Source organism: Lithobates pipiens, unplaced genomic scaffold (assembly GCF_037356315.1).
Source record: "Lithobates pipiens isolate NorthernLeopardFrog02 unplaced genomic scaffold, aLitPip1_a1.2 Scaffold_27, whole genome shotgun sequence".
Classification (NCBI taxonomy): domain Eukaryota; kingdom Metazoa; phylum Chordata; class Amphibia; order Anura; family Ranidae; genus Lithobates; species Lithobates pipiens.
In genome coordinates this window covers 229,114,588-229,127,789 of record NW_027507788.1, presented here as the reverse complement: position 1 = coordinate 229,127,789, position 13,202 = coordinate 229,114,588, and the positions used below count along the sequence as shown (strand labels likewise).

The 13,202-nt window shown below is 52.3% G+C and overlaps 1 protein-coding gene across 1 annotated transcript in view; it reads left to right on the top strand.

Moving 5' to 3' along the window:
• The window catches only part of LOC143933032 (putative oxidoreductase YteT), a 259,999-nt gene that overhangs the window by 94,222 nt on the left and 152,575 nt on the right, over positions 1 to 13,202 (top strand). Inside the window, exons 5-6 of the mRNA XM_077455949.1 lie at positions 5,070 to 5,154; positions 9,255 to 9,327. Coding sequence (XP_077312075.1) covers positions 5,070 to 5,154; positions 9,255 to 9,327 — 158 coding nt within the window. The remainder of the gene's footprint in view (positions 1 to 5,069; positions 5,155 to 9,254; positions 9,328 to 13,202) is intronic.

Below are 13,202 nucleotides of genomic sequence, written 5' to 3'. Positions count from 1 at the left end.
TTTACTTGTGAAGTACGGGGGGGGGTCGTGTCCTCGGTGTGTTTACTTGTGAAGTACGGGGGGTCGTGTCCTCAGTGTGTTTACTTGTGAAGTACGGGGGGGTCGTGTCCTCGGTGTGTTTACTTGTGAAGTACGGGGGGTTGTGTCCTCGGTGTGTCCTCGGTGTGTTTACTTGTGAAGTACGGTGGGTTGTGTCCTCGGTGTGTCCTCGGTGTGTTTACTTGTGAAGTACGGGGGGTCGTGTCCTCGGTGTGTTTACTTGTGAAGTACGGGGGGTCGTGTCCTCGGTGTGTTTACTTGTGAAGCACTGTGGGTTGTGTCCTCGGTGTGTTTACTTGTGAAGTACGGGGGGTCGTGTCCTCGGTGTGCTTACTTGTGAAGTACGGGGGGTCGTGTCCTCGGTGTGTTTACTTGTGAAGTACGGGGGGGTCGTGTCCTCGGTGTGTTTACTTGTGAAGTACGGGGGGTTGTGTCCTCGGTGTGTTTACTTGTGAAGTACGGGGGGTCGTGTCCTCGGTGTGTTTACTTGTGAAGTACGGGGGGTTGTGTCCTCGGTGTGTCCTCGGTGTGTTTACTTGTGAAGTACGGTGGGTTGTGTCCTCGGTGTGTCCTCGGTGTGTTTACTTGTGAAGTACGGGGGGTCGTGTCCTCGGTGTGTTTACTTGTGAAGTACGGGAGGTCGTGTCCTCGGTGTGTTTACTTGTGAAGCACTGTGGGTTGTGTCCTCGGTGTGTTTACTTGTGAAGTACGGGGGGTCGTGTCCTCGGTGTGCTTACTTGTGAAGTACGGGGGGTCGTGTCCTCGGTGTGTTTACTTGTGAAGTACGGGGGGGTCGTGTCCTCGGTGTGTTTACTTGTGAAGTACGGGGGGTTGTGTCCTCGGTGTGTTTACTTGTGAAGTACGGGGGGTCGTGTCCTCGGTGTGTTTACTTGTGAAGTATGGGGGGTCGTGTCCTCGGTGTGTTTACTTGTGAAGTACGGGGGGGGGTCGTGTCCTCGGTGTGTTTACTTGTGAAGTACGGGGGGGGGCGTGTCCTCGGTGTGTTTACTTGTGAAGTACGGGGGGGTCGTGTCCTCGGTGTGTTTACTTGTGAAGTACGGGGGGGTCGTGTCCTCGGTGTGTTTACTTGTGAAGTACGGGGGGGGCCGTGTCCTCGGTGTGTTTACTTGTGAAGTACGGGGGGGGTCGTGTCCTCGGTGTGTTTACTTGTGAAGTACGGGGGGGTGTGTCCTCGGTGTGTTTACTTGTGAAGTACGGGGGGGTGTGTCCTCGGTGTGTTTACTTGTGAAGTACGGGGGGTGTGTCCTCGGTGTGTTTACTTGTGAAGTACGGGGGGTTGTGTCCTCGGGGTGTCCTTGGTGTGTTTACTTGTGAAGTACGGGGGGTCGTGTCCTCGGTGTGTTTACTTGTGAAGTACGGGAGGTCGTGTCCTCGGTGTGTTTACTTGTGAAGTACGGGGGGTTGTGTCCTCGGTGTGTTTACTTGTGAAGCACTGTGGGTTGTGTCCTCGGTGTGTTTACTTGTGAAGTACGGGGGGGTAGTGTCCTCGGTGTGTTTACTTGTGAAGTACGGGGGGTCGTGTCCTCGGTGTGTTTACTTGTGAAGTACGGGGGGTCGTGTCCTCGGTGTGTTTACTTGTGAAGTACGGGGGGTCGTGTCCTCGGTGTGTTTACTTGTGAAGTACGAGGGGTCGTGTCCTCGGTGTGTTTACTTGTGAAGTACGGGGGGTCGTTTCCTCGGTGTGTTTACTTGTGAAGTAAGGGGGGGTCGTGTCCTCGGTGTGTTTGCTTGTGAAGTACGGGGGGGTCATGTCCTCGGTGTGTTTACTTGTGAAGTACGGGGGGGGGTCGTGTCCTCGGTGTGTTTACTTGTGAAGTACGGGGGGGGGCGTGTCCTCGGTGTGTTTACTTGTGAAGTACGGGGGGGGGTCGTGTCCTCGGTGTGTTTACTTGTGAAGTACGGGGGGCCGTGTCCTCGGTGTGTTTACTTGTGAAGTACGGGGGGCCGTGTCCTCGGTGTGTTTACTTGTGAAGTACGGGGGGGTCGTGTCCTCGGTGTGTTTACTTGTGAAGTACGGGGGGGCCGTGTCCTTGGTGTGTCCTCGGTGTGTTTACTTGTGAAGTACGGGGGGGCGTGTCCTCGGTGTGTTTACTTGTGAAGTACGGTGGGTTGTGTCCTCGGTGTGTCCTCGGTGTGTTTACTTGTGAAGTACGGGGGGTTGTGTCCTCGGTGTGTTTACTTGTGAAGTAGAATGATTGAGATTAAAAAGAGAAGTGGAAGTTTCGGCGGTTTAACTGACTCAGAAGGAGGAAGAATTGCGGGTTTCGTGTTACAGAAATGTTTATGGAGGAACTCCGGATACAAGAAATGAGGCCGTTCTCTTCATTGTCCTCATATCTCGGGTTGGGACTTTGATATTCCTGTAAGCTTTTGCTGGAATTTTATGATCCACACCAATCGCCTGCAACTGGCCGGCCACAAGGGGCGCACTTCCCGGCTCATCGGACATGGATTGGTGTTGTGACCTTCGGAGTGCGGGAAGATCTCCTCCTGTGTGATCCATAAAGAATGTAAACCCGACGTGACCTACAGATCTCAGTGATCATCGGGATCAGATCTTCTTTACAATCTGTTATCTATGTGACCGGAGTCCTTTAACCCCCTTCAGTACCAAACACCCCCCCCTGCCCCGCCCCCGCCCAGGCCGATGTTCAGCTCTCAGCGCTGTCACACTTTGAATGACAATTACGCGGTCATGTTATGTCCTGTACACACGGGTCGGACATTCCGACAACAAAATCCGTCGTATTTTTTCCCGACGGATTTTGTCCTAAACTGGTGTTGCAACAAAGTTGTCAGAAAATCCGATCGTTCGGAACGCGATGACGTTCTTTGCGTATGACGGGACTACCTTGAGGCCGGTAGCCAATAGTTTTTGTCTTGTAATTTGATCTGAGCGTGCGCGGCACTTTTTATGCAAAATAAAAGAAAAAAGGCAGAAAATGTAAAAAAAATAAAATAATAATAATTTTTCTTCGCTTCTGTTATAAAATTTTGCAAATTAATAATATTTCTTCATAAATTTCTTCCAACTCCAATTTCCCTCCATGTGGTGAAAATCCCCCAAATCAGTGAATATTGTTTGGTGTGTAGGAAAGTTATAGAGACCACAGACTATGGGGATAAATATATCTGACAATCGATTTATTATTATTATTATACACGATTTATATAGCGCCAACAGTTTACTCAGCGCTTTACAATGTATAGAGGGGGTGGGGGGGGATCAATCCGGATGTACCAGCGGCTGATCTCATTTCTTTGTTCAATTCTAATTTTATTGAACATTTTCAAATTTACATAACAACAAATAAAAACATTATTCACATCCTATAGGTAATAATAAAGAACATGTCATATAATAATAATAATAATAATGTGTAAAACATGAGACATATACCAACACACTGCAGCGGTCCCTACTAAAAAGAGGGAAGGGGGGGGGGGAAGGGAAGAAGGGGGGGGGGGGAATACAAAAAACCCACCCCATGGTGATACTCCAGACCAGTGATGGCAAACCCCGGCACCCCAGATGCCCCGGCCCCACCCCCACCCCATACACACTCTGCAGTGTAGTTGAGCATCAAGGGTAGTGCGGCCCCAATAACATCCGGGGCGCTAAGGTCCGCCACCACTGCCCCAGACCACCCACATTCCACATTATATATACAAAAAATTAAAAATTAATTTTATATATATATAATATATATATATATATATATATATATATATATATATATATATATATATATATATATATATATATATATATATATATATATATATAAAATAAAATTATTTTAATTTTTTTTACATCCTGTCACCAGTGCAGTACGGCGTCATCATATGACTGGTGTGGCGATGATCGGGGACACCGACTGCTGACGATATGTAAAAAAAAAAAAAATTATAATTTAAATTATTTTATTTTTTTAATACTGTAGTACTCAGGGGAAGCGATCGGGATTTTTTTTTTTTTTTTTTTTTTTACACGTCTTTATTACAGTGAATGTGGCTGCAACAACCAAACGTTTTTACTGAATGGAAGTGGGTATGGTTGTGATTGGCTTTGATTGGGCAGAGATAATCACATGGTACGGTTGAACAGGAAAAGACAGGTAAACCTTCCAGCGCTGAGTGGTCCTCAATGGGGGGGGGATAAGGCGGGACCAGTAACACGAGTATACTCGGTGCTCTGCCCGCCCTCCTCGGATGGGGTATCCAGTGTGGAACTACAAGAACAAAGAAGGGAAGCTGCAAACCCCTGGGGTATTACCTGAGTAAAACGGAAATTTGTGGTCGGGAGATGCCCCGGGGGGGGGGGTTGCGCCTTCCCTTCTTTGTTTTTGTAGTTGCACATGGTACGGTTGGTCTGTGATTGGCCTGTCCGTACCATGTGATCAATGTGACCAATCACGGCTAGCAACACAATAATACACGATGGACGGAAGCCATTCATTGCTTACAATTGTCATATGATCTGCTATGATTGGTTACAGCGATCACATGGTACCAGCAGCGAGCCTGTACAGAGGTCTGTCATGGTCCGGTGGACACAGATGGGGGACCGACCGCATGCAGGAGTGAGGAGCGGGGGGACACCAATGGGGGGGTTCTGGGGGGGGGGGGTTCCGTTTGTTTCTGATTCACTCACAATCAATCTTATGTTATTTTCTCACACGAAAACCGAAATCGTTGGTTCTGTTCACAAACGTGACAAAATGTCGGAGTTTTCCCTTCAGAAATGTTCGTTTGGAAAGTCTGGGGTGTGGAGAGCTGGGGACACAATCTACTACAATCCAACGATCGTTCCTCGTGTGAAATCCTCCTTCCAATTCTCCTATAGTGTCTTCCCAGAGGAATAAAAAACTGGAACTGCATTCCCGGCCCGGACTTCCGGACTTCCGGACTTCCACGTCTGAAGCCAGGATATTATGATGATGAGAAAAATTTCCCATTTTTAATTCGGCTCTCACTTTGTGTTTTCTTTTTTTTTTCTTGTCTTTCAGGTTGTTGGGGTTGTGGATCCGCGATCCGCCGCCAGAGAAAATATGAAAAAGTACCACGAGGTGGATGAAGACAAATATTTTGAAGGCGAGTGTTTTTTTTTTTTTTTCCTCTCACTGAAATAAAAAACTAAAACATTATTTTTGAAGCCTGGGGCCGGCGTTCCATCAGAATCGGTGACCCGTCAGATTAGGTAACAGAAGTGACATTCCTTCACTACACCGTGGTAGCCATTTTGGTACACCCCGTAATTCACTGCAGTCAGCAGCAGCGGACATCTTTTTACACCCAAAGTCTTACATTTCACACTTCTTTTTACTAATCAGGAAGTGAAGCCTGTTTCCCTACTGCGCATGCGCGAGTCACGCTGTGCGTTCTGACTGGTCCCTGCTGTCTTCTGGGACCTGTGTGTCTCCCAGAAGACAGCGGCGGGGGGAGGGGACAGAGGAGGGGCCGGACATGGTGTAGATCGCCCTGGATTCTGCGGCGATCTTTCGCTGTATTGTACATGTTGCTCCCCCCTGAAAGGTGCCACATGTGACACCGGAGGGAGGGGGGGGGGGCCAGATCAGCGGAAGATCCATTTTTGGGTGTTGTAAGTGGCTCTGATGCCGCGTACACAGGAGCGGATTTCCGAATGTTTTCCGACGGGAATTCCGCTCAAGCTCGGCTTGCACACACACAGATCACACACAAGTTCTCAGAATTTTCCACCGTCAACAACGCGGCGATGTACAACACTACGAGGATTTTAACTTTTAAGTAACAAGTTTGAAAAATAGGCCCGGTCCTTAAGTGGTTAAAATTCAACATCAAAACCGTGCCGCGGGTTTCTAAATCCCGTATTTCACTATATAAGGTCAGTTAGCGTGAATTGCCAGACTTGGCTGGGTGTAAAAAGATGTCCGCTTGCCGCCTTCTTGACTGCAGGCTTACTGTGGACGAGTGCGGGGTGTACCAAGATGGCCGTCGCAGTGTTGGGACAGAACGTCACATCTATCCTGATGGGTCTCCGATTCTGACGGAACACCGGCATTTCTGTCCAGTTTATAATTGTGACTCCATCGGGGAGACTTTCCCTCACTTCCTGTCTTTTTTGACACCTGAGCAAGAAATACTGAGAACGACGGTCCCCAGAAGGCGCAGTAAATGCATATTTAGGTGTTCTAACCCTTCCCCCACTCCATTAAATCTGTATATTTGTTTTACTCTGTGTCCCCATTGGAGAAATTTGAATATTATTATACAGGATTCATATGGTGCCAACAGTTTGCTCAGCGCTTTACAATATAAATATAAAGTAAAAATCTAGTAGAGAGAGTAGGACGCCCTCATATGGCTGTTGTACCGGCCTGGAAACCTCCAATTAGAGATCAGAGGCCACAAGAGATAAGAAACAACTAAAGTGACATTAAAGGTTCAATAAGAAAAAATAACAAACATGTAATACTTCCCGACTCTGCAATGGCTTTACACAGAGCAGCCCCCCTCCCCCGATCCTCCTCTTCTCGGGTCCACCACCGACGCTCCTGGCTCCTCCTCTTCTCGGGTCCACCACCGACGCTCCTGGCTCCTCCTCTTCTCGGGTCCACCACCGACGCTCCTAGCTCCTCCTCTTCTCGGGTCCGCCACTGACGCTCCTAGCTCCTCCTCTTCTCGGGTCCGCCACTGACGCTCCTAGCTCCTCCTCTTCTCGGGTCCACCACTGATGCTCCTGGCTCCTCCTATTCTCGGGTCCACCACTGACGCTCCTGGCTTCTCCTCTTCTCGGGTCCACCACTGACGCTCCTGGCTCCTCCTCTTCTCGGGTCTGCCACTGACGCTCCTAGCTCCTCCTCTTCTCGGGTCCGCCAGCGACGCTCCTAGCTCCTCCTCTTCTCGGGTCCACCACTGACGCTCCTGGCTCCTCCTCTTCTCGGGTTCACCACTGACGCTCCTAGCTCCTCCTCTTCTCGGGTCCACCACTGACGCTCCTGGCTCCTCCTCTTCTTGGGTCCGCCACTGACGCTCCTAGCTCCTCCTCTTCTCGGGTCCACCACTGACGCTCCTGGCTCCTCCTCTTCTCGGGTCCACCACTGATGCTCCTGGCTCCTCCTCTTCTCGGGTCCACCACTGACGCTGCTAGCTCCTCCTCTTCTCAGGTCCGCCACTGATGCTCCTGGCTCCTCCTCTTCTCGGGTCCGCCACTGATGCTCCTGGCCCCTCCTCTTCTCGGGTCCACCACTGACGCTGCTAGCTCCTCCTCTTCTCGGGTCCGCCACTGATGCTCCTGGCTCCTCCTCTTCTCGGGTCCACCACTGACGCTCCTAGCTCCTCCTCTTCTCAGGTCCACCACTGACGCTTCTTGCTCCTCCTCTTCTCGGGTCCACCACTGACGCTTCTTGCTTCTCCTCTAATCGGGTCCACCACTGATGCTCCTGGCTCCTCCTCTTCTCGGGTCCGCCACTGACGCTCCTGGCTCCTCCTCTTCTCGGGTCCACCACTGATGCTCCTGGCTCCTCCTCTTCTCGGGTCCGCCACTGATGCTTCTGGCTCCTCCTCTTCTCGGGTCCCCCACTGACGCTTCTGTCTCCTCCTCTTCTCGGGTCCACCACTGACGCTTCTTGCTTCTCCTCTAATCGGGTCCACCACTGATGCTCCTGGCTCCTCCTCTTCTCGGGTCCGCCACTGACGCTCCTGGCTCCTCCTCTTCTCGGGTCCACCACTGATGCTCCTGGCTCCTCCTCTTCTCGGGTCCACCACTGATGCTCCTGGCTCCTCCTCTTCTCGGGTCCACCACTGATGCTCCTGGCTCCTCCTCCTTCTTAGGTCCGCCACTGACTCTCCTGGCTCCTCCTCTTCTCGGGTCTGCCACCGACGCTCCTGGCTCCTCCTCTTCTCAGGTCCACCCCCCCGACGCTCCTGGCTCCTCCTCTTCTCAGGTCCACCCCCCCGACGCTCCTGGCTCCTCCTCTTCTCAGGTCCGCCACTGACGCTCCTAGCTCCTCCTCTTCTCGGGTCCGCCACTGACGCTCCTAGCTCCTCCTCTTCTCGGGTCCACCACTGATGCTCCTAGCTCCTCCTCTTCTCGGGTCCACCACTGACGCTCCTGGCTCCTCCTCTTATCGGGTCCACCACTGATGCTCCTGGCTCCTCCTCCTTCTTAGGTCCGCCACTGACTCTCCTGGCTCCTCCTCTTCTCGGGTCTGCCACTGACTCTCCTGGCTCCTCCTCTTCTCGGGTCTGCCACCGACGCTCCTGGCTCCTCCTCTTCTCAGGTCCACCCCCCCGACGCTCCTGGCTCCTCCTCTTCTCAGGTCCACCCCCCCCCCGACGCTCCTGGCTCCTCCTCTTCTCAGGTCCCTCACCGCCGCTCCTGGCTCCTCCTCTTCTCAGGTCCGCCACTGACGCTCCTAGCTCCTCCTCTTCTCGGGTCCGCCACTGACGCTCCTAGCTCCTCCTCTTCTCGGGTCCACCACTGACGCTCCTAGCTCCTCCTCTTCTCAGATCCCTCACCGACTCTCCTGGCTCCTCCTCTTCTTTCTATGGCGCATGCATGGGGAAGAAACAAAACGAAGTGCCGTTTCTTCCCTAGCCTGTGCCGTTAGTCGCGGCTCTGGGGTGCATGCGCGGGAGTGACTTCACGCGGCTCCGGTGAATCACAGAGCCAGAGTCTGCGGCCCAGAAGGAAGAGGGACAGAAGATGGACGCTGCCCACACAGGGCACATCGCTGGATTCTTTGCAGGTAAGTGGCACATAATGGGCTAGTGTGCAATGCAGACTAGCCCATTATGCTTTTCATTTGCAGGCTTTGCAGCGAGCAAAAGAGGAAGTAAAACCCATCAGGATTTACTTCCTCTTCAATGTCCATGGACTGGGTGACTGTTGGGTGCCCCTTGGGGAAAGCCTCGTTGTGTGGGATCCGCCTCACCAACCCCTGAGCCCGTTGGATGTTTTCCATCCATTGAATGCACACCCAAGTCTCTACACCTCGGTCTCTGGACCCCCTTGTACCTTGCCAGGTGATTGGCCGGTCCGGCCCCAGCACTGTCACATGGGGGGGGGGTCGCTCCATCGTATCTGGAAGTTGGTGGAGTGGGGGGTCAGTGAAGGACAGGTGAGGTGACCTTTTTGGGGTGATGGACAAGTTACCAGTGTCTCTGGAACTTCGGTGAGTCACAATACTCATCTATATTTTCTGTTTCAGATTGGAGAGAAGCCGTAGAAAGGGAAAAGTTTGCAGACGCCGTCATCATCACAACTCCGGATAAACTGCACAGGTGAATGATCGGGAAAACTCCGAAATCTGAGGCCCAACCAGACAAAAACTTTAGGTCTTTATGATGACTACAGACTTTAAATGGAGGTCGACCCCGTGTGCCCAATACTGCCCCCAAACCACGCTCCTGGCTCCTCCTCTTCTCAGCCCCCCCCCGGGGACTCCTGGCTCCTCCTCTTCTCAGCCCCCCCCCCCGGGGACTCCTGGCTCCTCCTCTTCTCAGCCCCCCCCTGGAATTCCTGGCTCCTCCTCTTCTCAGCCCCCCTGGAATTCCTGGCTTCCTCCTCTTCTCAACCCCCCGGCACTCCTGGCTCCTCCTCTTCTCAGCCCCCCAGCCACTCCTGGCTCCTCCTCTTCTCAGCCCCCCCCCGGAACTCCTGGCTCCTCCTCTTCTCAGCCCCCCAGCCACTCCTGGCTCCTCCTCTTCTCAGCCCCCCCGGCACTCCTGGCTCCTCCTCTTCTCAGCCCCCCCCGGCACTCCTGGCTCCTCCTCTTCTCAGCCCCCCCCGGAACTCCTGGCTCCTCCTCTTCTCAGCCCCCCGGAACTCCTGGCTCCTCCTCTTCTCAGCCCCCCAGCCACTCCTGGCTCCTCCTCTTCTCAGCCCCCAGCCACTCCTGGCTCCTCCTCTTCTCAGCCCCCCCCCCAGCACTCCTGGCTCCTCCTATTCTCCAGCCCCCCCCCCCCCCCCCGGCGCTCCTGGCTCCTCCATACATACATACATACATACATACATACATACATACCTATCTATACAGTATGTGACAAAAGTAAGTACCCCCCTCCGTGACATTTGTGTAAATCTTTTTCTTCTCTCTTTTCATGTGACAACACTGAAGAAATGACACTTGTCTACAATGTAAAGTAGTGAGTGTACAGCTTGTATAACAGTGTAAATTTCCTGTCCCCTCAAAATAACTCAACACACAGCGATTAATGTCTGGCCCTAGTGGTCTGATGAGACCAAGATAAAGGTATTTGGTGTCAGATGGTGACAAGCGTGTGTGGGGGCAACCGGGTGAGGAGGACAAAGACAAGTGTGTCTTGTCTACAGTCAGGCATGGTGGTGGGGTGTCATGGTCTGGGGCTGCATGAGTGCTGCCGGCACTGGGGGGCTACAGATCATTGAGGGGACCATGAATGCCAACATGTACTGTGACATACTGAAGCAGAGCATGATCCCCTCCCTTCAGAGACTGGACTGCAGGGCAGTATTCCAACATGATAACCACCCCAAACCACACCTCCAACACCACCACTGCCTTGCTAAAGAAGCTGAGGGTAAAGGTGATGGACTGACCAAGCATGTCTCCAGACCTAAACCCTATTGATCATCTGTGGGGGATCCTCAGACGGAAGGTGGAGGAGGGGAAGGTCTCCAACATCCACCAGCTCTGTGATGTCATCATGGGGGAGGGGAAGAGGACTCCAGTGGTGACCTGTGAAGCTCTGGTGACCTCCATGCCCAAGAGGGTGAAGGCAGTGCTGGAAAATAATGGCGGCCACACAAAATATTGACACTTTGGGCCCAATTTGGAGATTTTCACTTAGGGGTGTACTGACTTTTGTTGCCAGCGGTTTAGACTTTAATGGCTGTGTGTTGAGTTATTTTGAGGGGACAGGAAATTTACACTGTTATACAAGCTGTACACTCACTACTTTACATTGTAGACAAGTGTCATTTCTTCAGTGTTGTCACATGAGAAGAGAGAAGAAAAGATTTACACAAATGTGAGGGGTGTGCTTACTTTTGTCAGAGACTGTATATATGTGTGTATAATATGAGTTGCTTTGTACAATGTTCAATAAATGAAAATCAAAGCACTGAATTCAGAAACCAATCATTCTGAGGCCTATCAATATGAAAGGAAATAAGGGCCTCCAGCACAACAAAGAGATAGAACCCGGCTCACTGGCTCTCCCTATAGGCAGTGCAGGACATGGCAGGTCGGGGTCCATTCAGATATACAATTGTATAATAATGAATGTCGTCTTCTGTAGTACAGGAGAAACAAACAATAACCATGCAAACATTTTCCCTGACTTTGTCTCCATAACCTTCATGTAGGAGTGTTTCCATATTTCCACCATGTTAATTCTCTTTACCCAAAAAAAATAAAATAAAAAAAGCACCGCAATGTATGAGAATCCCAAAGCTCTCTTTTCTGCACCTCGCAGAGGGTCCAACACAAGCATCCGTTCTCCACAATCACATTTGCTTTTCTCTCCAGCAGACCCCTCGGCTTCCACAATCACATTTGCTTTTCTCTCCAGCAGACCCCGGCATGACCTCAATACATCTCCCTTTGTGGAATGCCAACCAGATGCCAACCAGATGGCACACAAAGTGCATTTCACAAGCACAATTTTGCACCTGCAGCACTCGCCATCAGCGCGGGATGTGTGACTCCGGGCCTTCTCCACCTTCTTCATAGAAATTATTTAACCCTAAAATGGGGAATTTTCACAAAGCAAAATTCCTGCTTAAGAAATCTTGGATGGAAGATGACTTCCTGGTAAAATAGTAGTAGATGCGGGCGCCGGGCAGTGCTGATCTGAGGATCTGTGTTGTAGGGTCATTGGTAGACTCTGGCGCCCCCAGCGCATGTGCACCAAATTTTCTACTGAAGGCCTCAGGTCTTCTACTAAGTCCCCCAGGTATTCTATTGACTGCCCCAAGTCTACTGAATATCCCAGGTCTTCTACTGAGTTCCCCCCCGGGTCTTCCACTGAGTTCCCCCCCGGGTCTTCTACTGAGTTCCCCCCCGGGTCTTCTAGTGAGTTCCCCCCCGGGTCTTCTAGTGAGTTCCCCCCCGGGTCTTCTAGTGAGTTCCCCCCCGGGTCTTCTAGTGAGTTCCCCCCCGGGTCTTCTAGTGAGTTCCCCCCCCCCGGGTCTTCTAGTGAGTTCCCCCCGGGTCTTCTACTGAGTTCCCCCCCGGGTCTTCTACTGAGTTCCCCCCCGGGTCTTCTACTGAGTTCCCCCCCGGGTCTTCTACTGAGTTCCCCCCCTGGGTCTTCTACTGAGTTCCCCCCGGGTCTTCTACTGAGTTCCCCCCCTGGGTCTTCTACTGAGTTCCCCCCGGGTCTTCTAGTGAGTTCCCCCCCGGGTCTTCTAGTGAGTTCCCCCCCGGGTCTTCTAGTGAGTTCCCCCCCGGGTCTTCTAGTGAGTTCCCCCCCGGGTCTTCTAGTGAGTTCCCCCCCGGGTCTTCTACTGAGTTCCCCCCCGGGTCTTCTAGGGAGTTCCCCCCCCGGGTCTTCTACTGAGTTCCCCCCCCCCCCGGGTCTTCTAGTGAGTCCCCCCCCCCCCGGGTCTTCTAGTGAGTCCCCCCCCCCGGGTCTTCTAGTGAGTCCCCCCCCCCGGGTCTTCTAGTGAGTCCCCCCCCCCGGGTCTTCTAGTGAGTTCCCCCCCGGGTCTTCTAGTGAGTTCCCCCCCGGGTCTTCTGGTGAGTTCCCCCCCGAGTCTTCTACTGAGTTCCCCCCCTGGGTCTTCTACTGAGTGCTCCAAGTCTTCTATTGCAGTGGTCATCAACCCTGTCCTCAGGGCCCACTAACAGGCCAGGTTTTATGTATTACCTCGGGGGAGATGCAGACTAGAATACTGCAATCACTGAGCAGAAAATGATCTCACCTGTGATGTATTCGGTTATCTAGCAAACTTGGCCTGTTAGTGGGTCCTGAGGACGGGGTTGATGACCACTGTTCTATTGAGTGCCCTAGGTCTTCTACTGAGTTCCTCCCCCAGGTCTTCTACTGAGTTCCCCCCAGGTCTTCTACTGAGTTCCCCCCAGGTCTTCTACTGAGTTCCCCACCCCCGTATCTTCTACTGAGTTCCCCCCCCCCAGGTCTTCTACTGAGTTCCCCCCCCAGGTCTTCTACTG